At 39.9% G+C, this 18,460-nt stretch overlaps 2 protein-coding genes across 7 annotated transcripts in view; one reads left to right on the forward strand and one right to left on the reverse strand.

Moving 5' to 3' along the window:
- Positions 1–6,920, forward strand: part of trak1a (trafficking protein, kinesin binding 1a) — a 36,571-nt gene extending 29,651 nt beyond the window's left edge. For 5 of the 6 annotated variants that reach the window (XM_027023217.2, XM_027023213.2, XM_027023215.2 and 2 more), the window contains 3 exons: positions 554–901; positions 3,234–3,336; positions 4,325–6,920. In XM_027023217.2, the coding sequence (XP_026879018.2) occupies positions 554–901; positions 3,234–3,336; positions 4,325–5,087 (1,214 nt within the window). In that variant the 3' untranslated portion in view covers positions 5,088–6,920. Of the gene's footprint in view, positions 1–553; positions 902–3,233; positions 3,337–3,665; positions 3,797–4,324 lie in introns of all 6 variants that reach the window. The other variant, XM_027023218.2, reaches the window with a different exon arrangement.
- Positions 6,921–12,182: 5,262 nt separating this feature from the next.
- ccka (cholecystokinin a) lies at positions 12,183–13,724 on the reverse strand. The gene is made up of 3 exons (XM_027023238.1): positions 13,630–13,724; positions 12,647–12,898; positions 12,183–12,446 (listed from the first exon to the last, which is right to left on the reverse strand). Exons 2-3 carry the CDS (start codon positions 12,894–12,896, stop codon positions 12,319–12,321), a joined length of 378 nt encoding a protein of 125 aa, XP_026879039.1. The 5' UTR covers positions 12,897–12,898; positions 13,630–13,724; the 3' UTR covers positions 12,183–12,318.
- Positions 13,725–18,460: the final 4,736 nt, after the last annotated feature.

Below are 18,460 nucleotides of genomic sequence, written 5' to 3' on the forward strand. Positions count from 1 at the left end.
CCCCCTCTTACCCCCTCTGTGGGATGTAATTGACAGCAACTACATTAACTACCTTCACCTTCTTAGTCATTGCAAATTAGACATTTATTGCAGTGTTTAATTTAATTTTTTTGCCTAAAAATAAAGTAAGCCTTTGCTGATTTAGGTCTGACATTATCTTCCTGCTAAGACTGACATACTCTTTCTGCAAACAAGAGGTCCCTCTGCTGTCCGTTTTAAACATTTGTGGTGTGGCTGTATACGGCACATAGAACTCTGTGAGATTTAGATGTATTTGTATCAGAAATCTAGGATAGTTCTGAAGACTGATGGGGCTTAATGACCTCTGTTAGTCAGTTGCCTATACACATCACTGCTTTTCACATTCAAATTTTGTTGCAGGAATTGCTTTCAAGAAAAAAATATAATTAATTATGGTATATAGTATTTCTTTGAAGTACCTTGGAGTAACGACTTTTTTTTTCTTTTTCTTTTTTTTTTTTAAATTTCATTTCATACTATTACAGGGCCTTTTCAGGTCACCTATATCTATCTAATCTCTGCTTTCACTCAGGGTCAGCCACCCTGCACGCATGGCAGCAGCTTGCCCAGCCTAACCTGGGTGGCATTCTGGATGCCCGGCCAGGCGTGGTGACCAAGGGCTTTCGCCCACTGCAGTTAGACGTCGAGGAGGTGTACCAGTTCGCGGACTTGGAGGAGGATGAGCCAGGCGATCGCCAGCGCCTTCACACCACTCGCTCTGCCTCAGGCCTGGACTCAGTTCCATGTTTGCCGGGTCCCTGCCACCAACGTACCACCAACTTCCACAGCCTGGAGGAGCAGAGTGGGGAGACCGGAGGAGACATGGGGGCCTCCACACACCCAGAGCTGCCCTCTGAGGAGGATGAGGAGGTGGCATCTGGTGAGAGAACATCTTAACACTGGTCTAAGGGAGGGTGTCCACATACCCCTCACCCACATAGTCAAGCTCTAGTAGAACTCAGCATGCTGGGAAGATTTGCCTGTTTATCATATTTATCGCATGCAGCAGCGCCTGGTGGCCTGGGATAGGCTGATGCACATCCAGGACACGCCCACCACTACCTCATCCCTCCTTGACATGTGCTACCATGATTGTTTTGAGTATAGTGACTTTTTTTTTTTCTATTTTTATATATGTACTTTCTCCTCTACCTCTTTTGTCTGTGGGGGTATTATGGCAGGCAGAGATATGAAAATACAGTCTCTGAAAACGTACAGCCCCATGTCCTCTGTATTTATATATTGAGCTATTCTTTAATTCTCAGCCACTTTCAGGCTTGGAAGCTTTATCGAGTTATAGTCTACTTTTGCACAGATGTGCAGTGAAGAATGATGAATTTGAAGGAGTAGTAAGCTCCAGTGTAGAAAAATTTCAGACCATGTAAATTCACTTTCTCCCATGGTTTTATGACGGTAATATGAGAATTATTGTATCTAGGGATGGGCAACAATTACAGTGGACTGTGTTCTCATTTCTGGCGCCTATCAGATTCTTTCCTGACTGATTTGCCATTTATTCTAAATTGCCCTTCATTCGGTTCAATGCTCCACTTTGACCAGAGTAATCTTGCTTTAGATATCTTTCCACCTGCTTGACAAAGTCCTGACAGCTTCCAACAGTGCTGTTTTATACAAAAAAATTCATGTTTCATAGCTGAATTTGATTCACCTATTGACTTCTGTGAAAAGAGCACTGATGCATCACTGAGATGTTTGAGATTAATCATCTGTTTAAGGACATAGTATGGTGAAAGGATAAGGTGTGTGGACATGTATTACATACACACTCCCCTAAGGGGGCCCCAGCACATTGCTAGTATGCAGTACAAGGTCATGGAGTAAAAAGGGGTGTGTGCGTTAGTTCTAATAAAAACAGTCTGAGCATACTCACACACAACTGAGAGAGAGAGAGGGCAACCTTAGTCCATCAGCAAAGGACAGGTCACATACTTAGCTACCCACACGCACACCAATACATATGGTTTGGGCAGGTCCTGTTGTGTGCTCACACTCGTTTATCCTTTTCCTAGTGCCTATGCAGTAAGTCAGTCACTGATTGCAGTGCATTTTGCATAAAAAAATATTACTTGCAGATTATTGCCTGGATTCCAAAATGCAGGTCAACAGTCCCTGGAATGCAACTATAATCAACAAAACAACTGTGTATGCTGCAGGCTAGTTGGTAGCCAGTGCTCTCATAATTTGCCTTGTGGAAACTTGCATAACTTTTGCTTTCTGATTTATAGATGGAGTTGGCCAACCTTGCTGAATTATTATTGTGATTATTTTCATTGAAGGGCAGCCTTAAAAAAGGCTTTTCAGTCAAGTGTGCCATAATGTCTGTCTCACTTGTCACCATTCAAAATTAGCTGGCTGCAGTAGTAAGTACCTAGACATTGTACATACAGGTACATGGACAGTTAAGTTTTAATATTGCCACAGCCCTTTCTTTAGAATGCTGAGAAGGGCCTGGCTCCTATAGGCCTGCCCAGAAGAGAAAATGATAAATTGCACTGGTCAGATTTTACCAGTAGACTTGCATTACTTGAAAACGTGTAGAAAGACTTGAAAATATCACAGGAAGTGGCACGTGGACGCAGCAGCAAGTACCTGCAGGAATACTAATGAGCAGTTTTGATTGGTTACACTCTCTGATTGAAATGCATCCTATAGTAGCCAAGACCATGTAGCCTTCATGAATAGGTTGATATTTCAAAAATAAAAAGTAAAATAAAAAATATATTTTTCCGTCCACTTTTGTTACTCCTCCTCTGAAGGACTGCATGCCACTGTTCCACACAGACACACAATTGTCTTTTTAGAGTGTTATTGTTCAAAGCATTTTTACTGTTTTACTTTGAACTGGAATGGCTGTCTAATGATGTGATCAAATGTCTCGCTTATTGTTCCGTTCTGCTGTGTCCGTCTCTTTAAAACTGCATCAGGATAAATACGAGCCATGACATTTTCTGCTCATAAAAATTGAATTAATACAACTGTAAACACCACAGTAATTCACTGCATCTATATGGCAGCAGGAACAGGGAGTCTAGGTTTTATCTTTCTTCACTCACTTAAACAGGTTGAATTAAAACTGAGTTGTGCTCTGTCTTGTTTCGTGATGCAGTTTTAACCTGGTCTTTGGTCTGCTGGGGTATATGTCTGCTTCTCTGTGCATTCATATGTTTTGTCTCCTCTTTTGCTGTTCACAGTGCATTTCCCTGGTAAATGTATGTCTCACACTAGCTCTACCTACACCTTCACTACCTGCCGAATACTACACCCTTCAGATGACCTGACCAGAGTGACGCCCAGGTAAGAGCCATGCACTGCCTTTTCCTGAACACCAGAGGGTGCTATATATTGCACACACGCTTGTTCGTTCCTTAAAATGTGTGGTTATAGTAGGACCCTTTTAGTGATATTTTGTAGCGCTTATTTGAGCTGTTCGTTATTATTGTACTTGTATAAGTAAATAGAACCTAAATATTGAGTTGTTTATGGTTTATTGTAGTTTTTTCCCCCATTATGTGTACAAAACAAGCACAGTATGCCTTTATAGTGTAGGCACAGAGAATTGGTTCCCTGGATTGGACACTGGTGTGTGCAGCAAACATGCAAGATATTTGATTGGTTTCCTGCAGATCAGGTGGTGATGATGATGATGATGATGATAGTGGGGAGGATGAGGATGGAGAGGAGGGGGAGGCAGCACTGTACCATGTTGTTTTGAGGCCGGGCTTAGAGCAGGCTCTCTGAGCCATGCCCACTCAGGGTGAGAATTGGTCACATGACCCCAGCATGTGTGCACATGCTGGGGTCATGCGCATGCCTGTTTTAACCAAAGCTGCACTGTTCTAACCCTCTAATGGTCCTGAAGGGGTGCCTATGGCTTAACACAAGTATTTTTGACAAAGTCTGAGGGATAACTGTTAGTCATAGTAGATACAGCGGATGTAACCAACGGCCTAATTGTGCTGTATGGGATCTTAAGTAATGATGAATGCATTTGGGGTTATTATAAGCACTAAAGGGCAGTAAATAGACATGCATGTGAAAACAGAGATGCTCCTTTTGTGAGAACATTTCTTTCCACATAATCACTGAGAATGTTCTGGAAGTGATGTGCAAATAATACATTTCTGTATTAAGAAAGTAAAGGCAGTTTACATCAGCCTACTGCAGAATGCAAGTTTTAGAGGATCACAGAGCTCAAGTTCTAGCTCTGAGAGTATCTGCTTATCTCACATATGCTGGATTGGTAATGTAATTGTTGCTTGGTTTGTTTTGTGCTGTGTGCCAGCGTGATGGCAGCAGCTCCGTCACTGGCCTCCAGTGTAATGCCCAGCTGCAGTCTCCTCTCCACCCCAGTCTCCACCCCCTGCACACCACGCCGCCTCAGCCTTGCTGAGAGCTTTACCAACCTGCGTGACCACACAAAGACCACGAGCACCTCTCTGGGCCTGGTGCGTCTCCTACAGGAGCGAGGCATCTACGCGGCCGTCTACATCCCGTGCAGCTGGGACCGGGCCGAGAGAAACCCTGTACCCAAGCCCTCTTCCTCAGGTACAAACACCCCTGAGGCTGCAGGCCCGGGCATGCTGCCATCGACCCCGCCCAACTCACCCATCAAGTCCAAAGCGACCTGCCCTGTGCTGCCTGTAGACTTCAGCCCCTCTGACCCACCCTATGAGAACTTCCTGGCCTCGCGGCCAGCCAGCTCCATTCTGAAAGAGATACGGGGGGCAGATGCCAAGACCCGTTCAGACTCCCAGTGCCAGACAGAGGTGAGTGTGCAGAATCTCTGCCTGGTGGACAAGGTGAAGCATTTCAGTTTTGGGCTGAGAGCCACAACACCAGAGCCTGTGCTGGGCCTAGCTGGGCCTCCGTTTGGAGCTCATACTGGCGTTACCAGCTCAATAGGAGGTCTGCCAGGGATTCGAAGAAACCGAAGCTACCCGGTCATGGTAGGGGCCAGCATGGCGATGAAGGGTCCAGGGCCAACCAGTGATGACTTAATCCTGGCCCCAAAGTTATCCACACAGACAAGCCTCAGTGAGGAATGAATGTTGCCTTTTGTTCAGTCCCTTTTCTTTTCCTTGCTGTCTTGCAAACTTTTTTCTGTAAAAATATTAATAAAGAACATTACTCTTATGACAGATTGACAGTGCCTGTAAATAATCTATACAAAGTAATTTGTGTGGATTATTTTGTATAGCAGCTGTGACTGTAATAGCATCAATGTCTCTTGTTTTCTACAGTACAGTTCATTCAGAGGTCAGTGTGTCATTTCTGATTTTGTGCTACTGGATTTCCCTACTTTATCAAATGTGGAATTTTTGTGGACTGTAAGAAAATGTAGCATATTTAACTATGAGGGAATCTTATGGTCCCTTTCCCTGGTTAAAACACCTTTTTAAGCACTTTTTTGATTTTGGAAACATTGGAATGACTGTAAAATAAGACGATATCTTTGTATTCTCATGTTCAGCTCATCATTGTCTTCCTGAGTTTGAGTACTATGCGTTTCAGAGTTTGGATGCCTTTTTCAGTTTGGCTAACTGAGTAACAGCTTAGCTATTCGTGGTCAGAATGATGGACAGTGCAGCTATGCCAATTCAAGCCATCCAATTTCAACCCTCACCCATTTCTCTCAAATGAATGTCATTATATTATTACCCTTATAAGCATTTTAAAAAGCTGTTTCAACAGCCCCACTAATATACCTAACTATGTATTTACAGCATATGCATTTCTTTGAATGGGTTGGTGTAAGTGTTTATTACAATGTAATAAACATTTGAATGGCCCTTAATAGAGGGTGATGTTAGGAAATGTATACAAGTTAGCACTGCAAATGGAGATCCCTATACTGTAGCGCTTCTCTCAGTCCAAAGTTCTGATAAATAACTAATGAACTGTAGTGTGCGAAAGAGGCTGGTGCGTGAATGATCACATTAGTAGGTTGCTTTAATCTCACTTTATAGACTTGATGTACTAATTTTGCTGACAGACCAATATTATTATTTCTATGTGTATGCACAAATGCAGTGGATCAAGTAATCCATGCAGTCGAGGTATGAGGCACTTGAGGAAGGCAGACATCTCATACCCAGATGGTTTGAAGACGGTGTCCAACTCTTCTGACAGACACTGTAACTACAGAATCTTGGGCCTGTATTATGACGTGTCAAAGTTGCAGAGTTTGTTTTTGTTTTTTTTGTGTGTGTGTGTGTGTGAGGTTATTTTAAGCTCTCTGAAGAATGAATTGTAAACTTTAAATGCATTATAGTAGTTGAGTGTCTGCGGTGTGACTGAGTTCATTGTGCCTGATGAATAGTGAATTATTTAATCTTATTTTGACTGATGTCCATCTGCCTCATTACACACTGGCATTTATACTGTAACTATAGGGTTAGGGTGACTGCAAAGAAGGTTTTTAACTAGCTGGCAATGCTGATGTCTGACATAATAGCCGAAGGATATTTGATAGTAAACATGATGGAAGGCATGTGTCATAACTGTTGTCAAGTGTCCATATTCATAATCCAGTTCTTTTAAATTGCAGAAAAAGGTCGTCTAATATGTGTACAATTAACTTGAATGTGTCATTTTTGAATGTATTGCTGAACCACAGAGGTGTCCCACATGATGACTGTATCTTCATTTCAGTTATGGGCTTCATTTCCTCAGATCACAAAAAGGGACATTTTGCCGCTTGTTCATTGTAAATGGTAAATATGTGAGGACTGCTAACTTTTTATATAAAAAGTCACAAAAGTCACTTAAAAATGAAGGGAACTAAAATTATGGCAAAAGATGAGTTAAACAGTGGGTTTTTGTATCCAGGAACTTCAGCTTATATGCTGAAAGTCTATCAATAAACCACTTGGTACAAACTCATGTCTTCCTCTTTTTTTTTACACGAGCACCTTTTATCAAGCTCATGATATAGCTATCCAGTTTTAAAACAAACAATTACAAAACATTTATGGTTTGTTCAGTGTGATATGCTATCACAATGGGTTTTTTTTTTCTTTTGTCCGAGAATGCACCTTGTTTCAACTTTTCAGTTAAGACACAATACTTACCAATCTGCAGGAATAAGATGCTATACAATACCTTGATACTATACTTCATTTGTCTTTACTCTGCAGCTTGGGCGTTGTTGTCGTTGAAGTGCTAACTGGCTAAGAGAATGTAGTGCTTTTAACATGTTAATAAATTGTCAATCACAGTTGATAAGGTTTACTTGGAGAACCAATCTAACAGGGAGAATTAATTTTTACTAAGATATTATTAATTTATAAACTAAGTCAATTTATGAAAGACGTCAGCTTGATGACGACTATTTCCCGTCTACCAAATATGGAATATAAATCACTCTGTAGCTCTCAGACGTAATAACTAAGGCATGTATTTATTGAGTAAATAGAGTTAGGTAAACATGCATTAAAATCATTGACTACGATTCTACTAATGACCAGAGGTAATGAGTTCACTAGAATCGCTATAGTAAAACAAATATTTTACATTTGTGGTGGACTAAAGTAGTTAACTAGGCTAATGAGAGAGAGAAAAAAAATGTTTTAAATGACCAAACGGGCAGCCTACATTTCAACCTAATAAAGACCAACAAAGGAAACTTAACCCATCGATTCGTGGTGTATAACGGGTATAACAGAAAGACTTGAGAGAAGAGGAAATTTTTGAAATAGCCGGAGGAAAAACTAATTATAGGACTGAGACGTCTGCATTGCAGAGGAGGGGAAAGAGTTAGGGGTCTAATTGTGATATATAGACTGTAGGCATTAAGTGTCCGTTTTACGCCGAAACCGTCTGGATGGCGCTGAGAGTGTCCGTTCTCCATTAAACCGTCTGGAAGGCACTGAGTGAGTGTCCGTCTTACATCACGTTGCTAGCTCGAACTTGCTCGACCGACATATGCTGATAATGAGACGACTAGGCTTCTTGATCCACGGATTGGATTTTTTTTATTTTTATATATATATATATATATCTACTGGGCCTTTCAGAAGTAGGAGTTTTGGGTATCAGTGGCCAAGTGTTTCGTCCTTGCTTTTGATGGCTATTCTGGAATTAATTTATTGCCAGCCATAGGATGAAACCTTAGTCACAATCGACACAGCAAGGTGAGCTAGCTTGATATCAGCTGTGGTTAGTAAATTCCAACAAACGCAAACTAAAATATAAGAAATTCCTGTCGGACATTCTAGTAGGATCCACCACAAATCAATTAAACAAAGAAAATCACATATTTACTACCAATTTCTACCTTTCTAGTTTGTAAAAGATTAGATATCATACTTTTTGATCCAGAAAGAAACTGCAGCGTCACAGTAGTGTTCAAATGGCACATGAAAAGACTTGAATTTAGAATAAATAGTGCAGGGTTGTAGAAGTGAGCATCAGACCCTAGGATGGGAAAAGCAATTGCATAATAAATTTAATTTCTTTCCTGTTGTCTAGAAATTACAAACTAGATTTTAAAGGCTAAGCACCATCTAATGGACCACCCTGAAGATTTCCCATTATCTTAGCTACTGAAAAAAAAATGTATATGTGAATTAAGTTGAAAATAAAGTGTTCATTTTTTTAAAAATGACGAATTCAAGTAAATTGACGGGAAAAATCCGGAAGTCGAAATTCCAGAAAGTTAAATTGACGTCACTGGTGGACAACAGTGAACAACGACGTTGTTATCAAACATTATGACTGACGGACTGGGAATTTACCAGTAATGGTTCTTCAGATTCCGAAGATATTTTTGAATTTGATGAATCAGCAGTGAAAGTGTCGGTGACTGTATATCATAAAAGTGAAATTCTATCATTTATATTTGAGCCAAAGATAGAAGAAGCTGCAGCAGAGAGCAACGAACAACCTAAGCCAGTAGTCAGAATTGGGAATTCCGACTGGTAAAAACCTATGTTAGCGGTTATACTCAAAACTGAACCTAAAAGTAAAAATATTACTAAAAGTAATCTTGACAATTACAGTTATATATAGCATGGGCATTTGATTATCTAGCTGGTTATATTTCTCATTTTATTAGCTTGTCATGTATCCAAGTATGTATATAGCTAGCTAACCCAGCTAATGCATTTGCTTTAGTGGTCTAACATGCATTTTTTGTAAGTTAATCATATCTGTCTAGGTTATATGCGTCCAAGCCTTAAAATGTATGCATCATCAACACCTAATCTTCTGCGTGGCTGACTTCAGTGAAGGTCTAGTGCTAATTTCATACGTTGAAAAAAGTGAAATAAACTGACAGTACTCAAGTGTTTGGAAATTTGCTGGATCATTATGGGAAGCGTAGCGGCTATCTAACCTAGGTTAGCTAGCTAAATAACGAACAGAAACTTTGCGCTGAGCCATTAATGACAGTAACTATATTAGCTAACCTAGCTAAAGGCAAATGTTGAGGTATCGTTGTTTCGGTAAAAGCGATCTACGTCGATTTAACATTCATAAAATCCAATATAAATCTTCGTAATGCAACCACGTTTTAGCCTAGTATTGTTTGAGCCACCAAGCTGAGCAAGTCAGTCAGTTGGCTACTAACCTAGCTAATGTTAGCTAATGTCAACTAAAATGGGCGAAGTAATTTCACTTACCCTGTTTACCGTATTTCTTGAGTTTGTAAAAACGTTTTCTAACTATCGATCATCACAAGCTAGAAACTCGCTGTGTGTATGTGTTTGACACAGTCATATTAGGTGGTGCTTAGCCTTTAATTTATTTTTGTCTAATTGGTTCATCTAAAGTTCTAGTAAACACAATTAGGAGTGGTTAACAATTTGTTAACAATTTATTACCAATTTATTTATAATGAACATGAGGTAAACAATAGACAAGTGCATTGATTTGTATGAATAATGCAAATTAATAAGGAACTAATAATGAAAAAATAATAATCTGTGGGACATGTATTTGTGGACTTATCTGTATGAGATGAGGTTAAGGTACTTGACTAGTAATCAGAAGGTTGCCAATTCAAGCCCCACCACTTCCAAGTTGCCACTGTTGGCCCCTGGGCAAGGCCCTTAACCCTCAATTGCTCAAGTTGTGTTAAGTCATAATTGTAATTTGCATTAAAAAAAATGAGGAAAATTTGGTTGTCTTGGTAAGGGTTTGAGTCTGATGGAATTTATGGTCACAGTTCCTTGAAGTATAACCAAGCTGTTAAGAGTTATGACACCTAAGAAAAGGGGAAGGGTCAGAAAGCCTGATAAAATAGGCCGTTTTATGGCTTTATCACTCAACATCATGGTGCCAGAGGGGTCCTGGTTCCTATCTGTGGCCCAGGGGTGAGAGAAAACCCAGATCAAAGTTTCATCAGATGGATAATTTATAGTCTATCTTCACTACAAGAGCTACCCCATTGGGGTTACCCTGCCCAGGGGCTGGATTCACATGTCTGAGGTGAGATGTGTTTACTAGATTGACACTGTGGAAATACTGGGACAAAACTACAAAATAAATGTATTGGTCAGTTCCCCTCATGTAGCATTTAATAAAAGGCTTTTATTTTGATGTAATATGATATTATGTATTTCAGTTTGGCATTTCTAGTTCACATTTACAGGCAGTTGCTTACCTTTTTGACCACAAGAGGGCATATTTTAATGGACACTGCAGCCACCTTTCCATGTATGATTTTGCTACACCACTATTCCCGTTTTAATTGTTTGCAAGATAAATGTATCCATATTCAAACTCATCACTGGTGTTGCTCAATTTTAAAATTGATTGAACCCCAGGTCATGGCTGTTGGTGAATGTGTATGATAAAGATTACTAGAAGACTCAGTGACTGAGTCCTCCAACCTCAGAGGATTAATCCCAGAGCTCAGGAAAAAAATGGTGAAAAACATTTCATGTTTCATCTTAAGGGCTATAAGCAAACTTGCTGAAAGCTTCAATATACAGTTCTAATTTAGCAATTAAAGTCTGTACAATTCAGATTCTGTAAAGCTAATATCTTTTTGCTAGGTCTTCAAAGTGTGTCGGGAAATCAGGGGAAAGGTTAAATTACAAAAATGATTGGGTGTCAAATTTAGACTTGTTTTGATGCCTTAATTAATTCACCAAATGATTGATTGCTAAGTGAAGTCCTTTGGGTCTACTTATTTTCCTACTTCTGTGTGGGAAATATTCCTGGTCTATTGATGTGCCTGTGGTCATTTCTGCAGCAACTTAAATAATCTGTTTGTGAGAGTCGCAGACTGTGTTTGAATTGGTGTGACAGCTAATTGCACCGGTAGCTTTTCATGTGACTGAGCCTTATGTGCATGTGTGTGACTGCACATGTGGGTGTGTAAGCGTTCGTCTGCATTTATTGGTTCAGAATCAGAATCAACCCTCTCTCATTGAGGCACACCTGGGGCATAATGGTGCTTTTTGTTCACTATAAACCACTGCGCTCTCATTTGCCATTCTTCAGTTCATCCATTATGTGCTAACTCAAGTGGTTTACACAATATATGCAGCAGGAGCTTGGGGCCCAGCCATTTTCTCTGCTGCTTGTACATTGTACACGGTAAGAACTAACCTTTTATTGCCTGCAGAGTGATCTGTCCCCAAGGCTGTTGGGGGAGAAATAGGATTTGATCCGGCCCCTTACACTCACTAGCTGTGCTGCTTTAGGGGCTCAATAACAGTCTTCATAATATAAGGACATTAGTTGTAAGCTCTCTTCCCAAATCCTCAACAAATGGCTGCTCTGGGCTTTATAACATTAAGGGAGGAAGCTTTGTGTCTGTGCTGTCAGTTTGCTGTTGTTGTTTTTTTTTTCCCCATATCACTGTGTAGTGGAATGCCTAAGATGTTATATTTTGAAGTAGTAATTAAGATGTCTGAAGTGACTGGGCCTTATCTTTAATCCTGTCCCTCTCTCAAGCCCTGTAGCTGCTAGCAGTTCCACTACAGTGCCCATGCTAACACAAACTAATCTAATGAGTGTTTCCATGGCATCATGCTTGCTTGTGAATAAGTGAATAGGTTTGTGCTGCACCCCCCGTTTCATCTGATTCATTATATTTGAAATTTGATTGAGTTTTACTTGAGTATAATAGCATCACGGCCATCAGACCATTGCTGGACACTGAACTCTGGGTGAATGAGTTAAGGCAATTATTTATTCTGGAATACTCAATATATTTCTAATGAGATGACAAATCATATATACACAAGTATGTGAGAAAATAAATAAAAGATACCACTCTGTACAGATGTTTGGCTGGTAGATAGAAAATTCTTTGTAGGTGCGATATTATGAAGAGTACTCATACTCTTCTGCACTCCGCCGGCCAAAATCCATCCAGCCCAGGTAGTCTCTGTCCTTTATTCTGTGGTTGGGGCTAGGAGACCTGCTGTTTATAGGACTCCTGCGATATGATCCTAAGAGGCAGATGAAACATTTTCAGTTCGAAACAGTACAGCAGGAGAAAGTGCTATAAAATGGCAATAGAGCTCGTAAATGTAGCCCATAGGGAGACTCATGGGAAAGTAAGCTTGTAGGAGAAGAGAGGTGAGCTGGAACATTTTCTATCAGTATACTGATAATGAATGTGATTGCTGGGTGGAAAGAAGGCACCTACCTTTCCTGGAAATGAGTCTGACCAGCAGTTCATTCAGTCTCCGGGCAGGGTCTTCCTCCACCTCCTCTTCCTGTGTTTTAGACAACAGATTGAGCTGTCCACTACGGGGTACTGCTCGGGTGTGGCGTGTGCGTGCAGCTACTGCCCCACTGTCCGACTGCCCCTCAACGAATGAGTGTGTAGGGAGAGCAAGGCACCCACTGCTGGAGAGTGCCGCCAGCAACATGCACACACAGATTCCAGTGTTCATGGCTGAAGCACACACACATACAGATGTTATAAATCCATATATTAATAAGTGAGAAATACTTTAGGGTGCATAATAATGGCAGTATGTTTACAGGTTTGTAGGAAATACTTATTTGTCAGGGAGAGCATAAATGGTAAAACAACCAAGAAGAAAACAGCCGTTTATGAGGTAATAGTAATTTGTTTAAATTAACCAAACAAATAACAGCTATAACAATTATGTTCATTCAATACAAACATAATCACAGTAATTTTCTTAAAAAATAATTTGCATTACACTTTAATGCACACTCAGTCAATGTACTTAAAGCTCTTCTTTCAGAATCCCATTTGCCTTCTTAGATGTTTTGATATTATTATTATTATTATTATTATTATTATTGCTACTACTACTACTATTACTAGACAGTTGCATAGAACTAGCAAAAAAAAATTAAATAAAGAGCAAAACAGAGGCATGTGAATAGCTGTAAAAATTTGTATATTAAAGATCTACATTATTTATCTGACCTCATAATAATCCAATAATATCTAATTATGGATTCTGTTTGTGCTCCCTACTCTATCGCATGCATGCTAATGTATATACTACATTAAATAGAGATGACTGACCTAATTCAGCCAGATTTTTAAAAATCTTTAATTAAGAAACATCCCCAGAAAAGCACAATTACTGCTCACATATACCACTCTACACCTGGTTCAAAAGCAGTAAAGAAAAGTGAAAGCAGTACCTTCAGCTGAGCTTGAGGATGAGAATAGCAGTGTTGAGGAGGAGACAGAGGGAGAGCCCTGCTCTGGGTTGCACCAGTGTGGAGGAGAAACTTCAACTTGCTGTGCTGGAGCAGCTCTTAAATACCCTTGTGTAGTGGGCTGTCTTTGGCTGGCCCACAGAGCAGCCGGCGCACTGCTGCCTCGATCGTGTGTGTATCTGCATGCGTGTGTGCATGCGTGTATTTGCGCAAGCCTGACGCAGAGCGGAATATTTTATTTTCACAGGATACACACTCTGACATTGTCATTTAGGGGAACAGGGGCCACCAGAGGCCAGCAACATCCCAAACACACGCACACACAAACACACATTCTTATCAGTAATCCTCTAAATAATCCTGCGTCCAGCTCATTATTTCAGGCAGACAACAGTGAAAATATTTTTGATAGATAAGTGAAACAAGTGAAACAGGATTAACAATAAGACAAGTAAATTTGAACCAAAAAGAATAATTTTCTTTGACATAAGACCAAACCCTGCAGTAAAAGTTGTACACAACATGACTTTTTAATCATTTTCAGTATGAAGATGCAGCACAGTACAGCTATTGTGCTTGTCTTTCATACACAATCCAAACATAATTTTTCTCTACAGTAATCAAGTGGACACAGTCTTAAGAATGTGGAAGACAACAGGTTGAATGGCTAAAGCACTCCCTTTAAAACCCGTATCTGGCCCTGAGTATACGAGCTCTGTGGTGCAGCGGTAAGGGATAGGAGAGGAAATGGAAACATTCTTATGAATGTTAACCAGTTGGAGGCGCCCATCTGTGTATGCAGAACAGGCCACATCAGGATGAAGAGAGTTGGAAAGGAAAAGGGAGATCAGAAGGGAAGAGAGCTGAAATGAAGGTCAATTGGGAGTGGAGTGGATAAAGGGTTTCCACAGGCCTCTTTTATATCTCATTATATTCCTCACACTCCCTGCCATGCTTTGAGAGTGTGTAGTGCACAGCCTCTGTAGGAAAAGACGCTACACTCTTGGGATGGTCAGGTGAATGTTCTTCCTGTACAGCCACTTTTGTACATGCCATGCTTTTACAGTCTGATTCTCTGATTGACTTAGTTTATGTTTAGCTTACATTTATACATTTTTGAGGGGCGTGCAAATAGCAACTGCTATTCTACATGTTATGCAGCCCTCCAGAACCACCAACTAAAGTTTCTAGAAGCCTCTGAGCAGATCATCATCCCCGGTTTACTAATCCAGCATACCTGTGCATCATTACAATCACCGTTATATATGCTGCTCACATGCTTCCTCATTGCAAAGTATTACCGCTAGTTACCTGAGCATACTGAGCATTGTACATTGACGTACTGTTTATTTGTGTATTGATCTATTTACGTTTCTAGTCTGTTTACAAGTTTTGCCTTGCCTGTGTTACTCCTGTTTGCCCCTGTCTTACTGCCTTGCTTTGTTCTACTCTGATTCTTGATTTGCCCTTTGGATGTGACTCTCTGCATTTTTACCTGAACTGTTTGTGAAGTTAATAAATTGTCTTTTGTCATCCTCGAGCATCTGACCTGTCTTGCTACGTGCCACTACACAGTCTTAATCTACTGAAGAATTGTCGAACTACTGTGTAAATATAGGTATATTTAGTTCACGAGATCTGAATATTCTTTCCTGGACATTTTACTATTTGATGATTTGTATTTTTTTTTCCAGAACCTGCTCAATGCATAAAATTATACATATGTCTCACGTTCAAAGCATAAAATTGTACAATGTATTACAGGAAACTTTAACTAATTTTAAACTTTATTCTTATTATTTTATCACATACTGGTAGTTTATAATCGATACATGCATGGATCCATGCATGCATGGATTACCAGTTGAAAACAAAGCTTCCAAAAGTGTATTATTTAAATTTACTTCAATAGAGCTTCATTCAGTTCAGAATAAAACCAGGCTCCCACTGGTTGTTTTAAGATGCCATGTACTCTACTACAAGAGCTTGCTCTTCATAATGGATTTCCTTTCTGTTTGAAACAAACCCAGTGGCTGACCAACACCTCTTGAAGATGAGTGTACAGATATGCCCTCATGTTTGAGGGTCTCTGCTCTTCATAAACAAAACTAACTATTATCTCTGCATTACATCACCACATATGTAGTCCACTGACTCTCAAAAAAACAGCACAGTGTGACAATGGTAATTAGTTATAAAATGTTCCATTATTAAGTGTAATGATTATAGTAAGGGTTATTCAACAGCTTTTTAATTTTAGATTTAATGTGGCCACTTCAGTGTGACCCATAAAGAAAGGTAGCTGGTACGTATTCGATGAAGAACAACCTCAGAACTGTGACATCATTAAAAGTATTTCCTGACGTTGAGTTGCCATCAAGAGAATTCTGTTACCACAAGTGATAAGTAAGATCCTATGACAATTCAGAATAGCATAAAATATTTGTCATTAATATTCAGAAGGTTTGGACTAAGGAGCCACAGTTTAATACTTGTGTTACTCATAAAGAAAAGATTCAAAGTCATTGATTGAGCATGCTTGGGGTGATCTGCATTAGACCTGCATCAGATACAGCTATGAGTATTAACACATGTATTAAACTGTAGCTCCATAGTCCAAACCATCTGAATTACAGTAACCTGTATAATGCTGGCAGTCCTGTCTGGTCAGCTGTGTTTCCCTTCTCCACACCACTTATCAATGTGAAAATCCTCATTACACAATGCAAATAAGTGGGCTCCAGTTAGCTAGTACCAATAATTATACCATTTTTGGATTTTCAGATTATTTCTCTGTCTTCATAAGATCAAAAGCCTTACTGGGGCAATTAAACTTGTGGATAAGGATATAGCCTTCCAAAGCAGCTCCCAAGCCAGGCAAAATCTCTTCTCATCGGAACAATAGGAAGATTATGAATACCAATGAGTCTAAACCCAACAGAGAGAAGCCATCCTTCCACACTCCACACGGTCTCCATGAGCGAGAAAAAGACAACATGATTCATTAAATAACGCCAATTGCAGAACCCATCGTTTGGAGTGGGTACAGAACACTGGCACATGAGAGTAGCAATTACTTAGAGTGTGTGAGTCAGAGGACAGACAGCCTTTTTACCAGCACTCTCTCCTACCACCACATGGATACTTCTGGCCTTCTTGATGCAGTCCATCGTCAGGGCAATTTGGGAGACCAAATCTCACTGTGTTTTCAAAAGGACAGATAGAAAAGAACAATGCCAAAGTAGGAAGGCATTCTCTTCAAACACCTTGAGTATGATGACCCACTATGAACTAATATTAACAAAAAGGTGAGTCAAGGTGGACATTTGTAAGACTCTAGCATCCAGTTTGTGCTATGTATATACAGGCTGTAAAACAGTTTTAATAGATTATAACCTGATTTGTTAGTAGTAGATATTTTCTACTACTCACAGAAAATAACAAACACAGTGATGTTGGAAGCTTTAAAAATACTAATTTCTGGCTTTCTGGCCCGCAGGCTAATTTCTGGCACTTTGCAGTATTATGGAGTACTTTGGAAGACACTGGAGACAATCTTGACAGTGGCCTGGAAAAACAACAGAGTTGCTTCACAACTTCAGGACTTCACAGAGTAAGTGGGAAGGTGCCTGATTATAGTCCTGAGTAATTAGCTTGAAACAGCTGTGACTAATTTTACAGAGGCAAAACGGGGACGTGCCAGTCCAGGTGTGAAGCTGCGACAGTTGGGCTTTTCTCATCCACTACATCAACCGGTTCTGTAATGTCTATAACTACTTGCAATAAGGAAGGTTAAAACTGATAAATGAATTGTCCCTTAATTATAACAGAAATAAGACAAAAATGCTACAACCATACAGCCATTTCATAGAACAGCCTTTAGAGCTATCATCATCTTAGAGGCTTTAGTAACACCCTTTACCTGAAAAATCATCTGAAGTCTGGCATTCTGTTTTATTGACGTCCAACTGTTTTCCCATGTTTGATCGCAGGCAGTCTTTCTTCAGTTCCTCATCAGCTCTGGCATTCTGGAGAGGTAAAGGCGAATGCACTCCTCCTCCCAGTTTAATGTGACCTGGACTGCATCTTTTACATCTACTAAACCTTAACTGTTGAGCATCTCAAACATTTGCTTCTAGTGTGCAGCCATGTAGATCCTTGACTGGTATGTTGCATAGCAACAGTTTGAGCAAGTGACTCTGTCGTTCTTCCTTGCTGGCAGGTAGCACAGCTGGGAATCAAACATGTTTCTCTATCCTGCTAAGTAGTGTTTTACTGGAGCACAATTTCAGGGCCTAGAAAATGAGTCTTAAGTAAATTTGTCTAAAACAGACACACAAATGCTGTAATTGGTGGACAGAAATGGTCGGCATTATTGCTGGGTTGCTACTGCAGTGCTTCTAGAAGTGGAAGGAATGAATTCCCTAACAATATTAAGTCATTTAAGACATCAACATTTCATAGCTGAGATGGGAAACAGATGCCATGCACTGCAACAACTAAACTCATAATGGCAGAAGAGAACAATAGTGATATTAATATCGGGTTTCTAAAGAAGTGCAACCAAGTAGTCATTATCCCAAGTTTATACACTAGGGTAGATTGTGTAATTATGTATTTTACATAATGTCTTGTTAGAGATTGTTTCTATTATAGAGAATTATTTATTTCCTTTTGCTACCCAGTTACACTGTTCCTTGTGAAAGACAACATTATCTGTGCCATTTCCACCCACTGTTCATGGTTCACCAGTTTTGCTGGACACACAGCATTGTCCTACAGCTGTGTTTACAACTGCATAACATAACTACAC

This window comes from Electrophorus electricus, chromosome 10 (genome assembly GCF_013358815.1).
Source record: "Electrophorus electricus isolate fEleEle1 chromosome 10, fEleEle1.pri, whole genome shotgun sequence".
In the NCBI taxonomy this organism is placed as follows: domain Eukaryota; kingdom Metazoa; phylum Chordata; class Actinopteri; order Gymnotiformes; family Gymnotidae; genus Electrophorus; species Electrophorus electricus.

Coding starts and splice junctions, on each gene's coding strand:
- ccka (XM_027023238.1), bottom strand. CDS start 12,896: ATGAACACTGGAATCTGTGTGTGCATGTTGCTGGCGGCACTCTCCAGC. Junction 12,447..12,646: donor CAGACTCATTTCCAGGAAAG/GTAGGTGCCTTC, acceptor TCTGCCTCTTAG/GATCATATCGCAGGAGTCCT.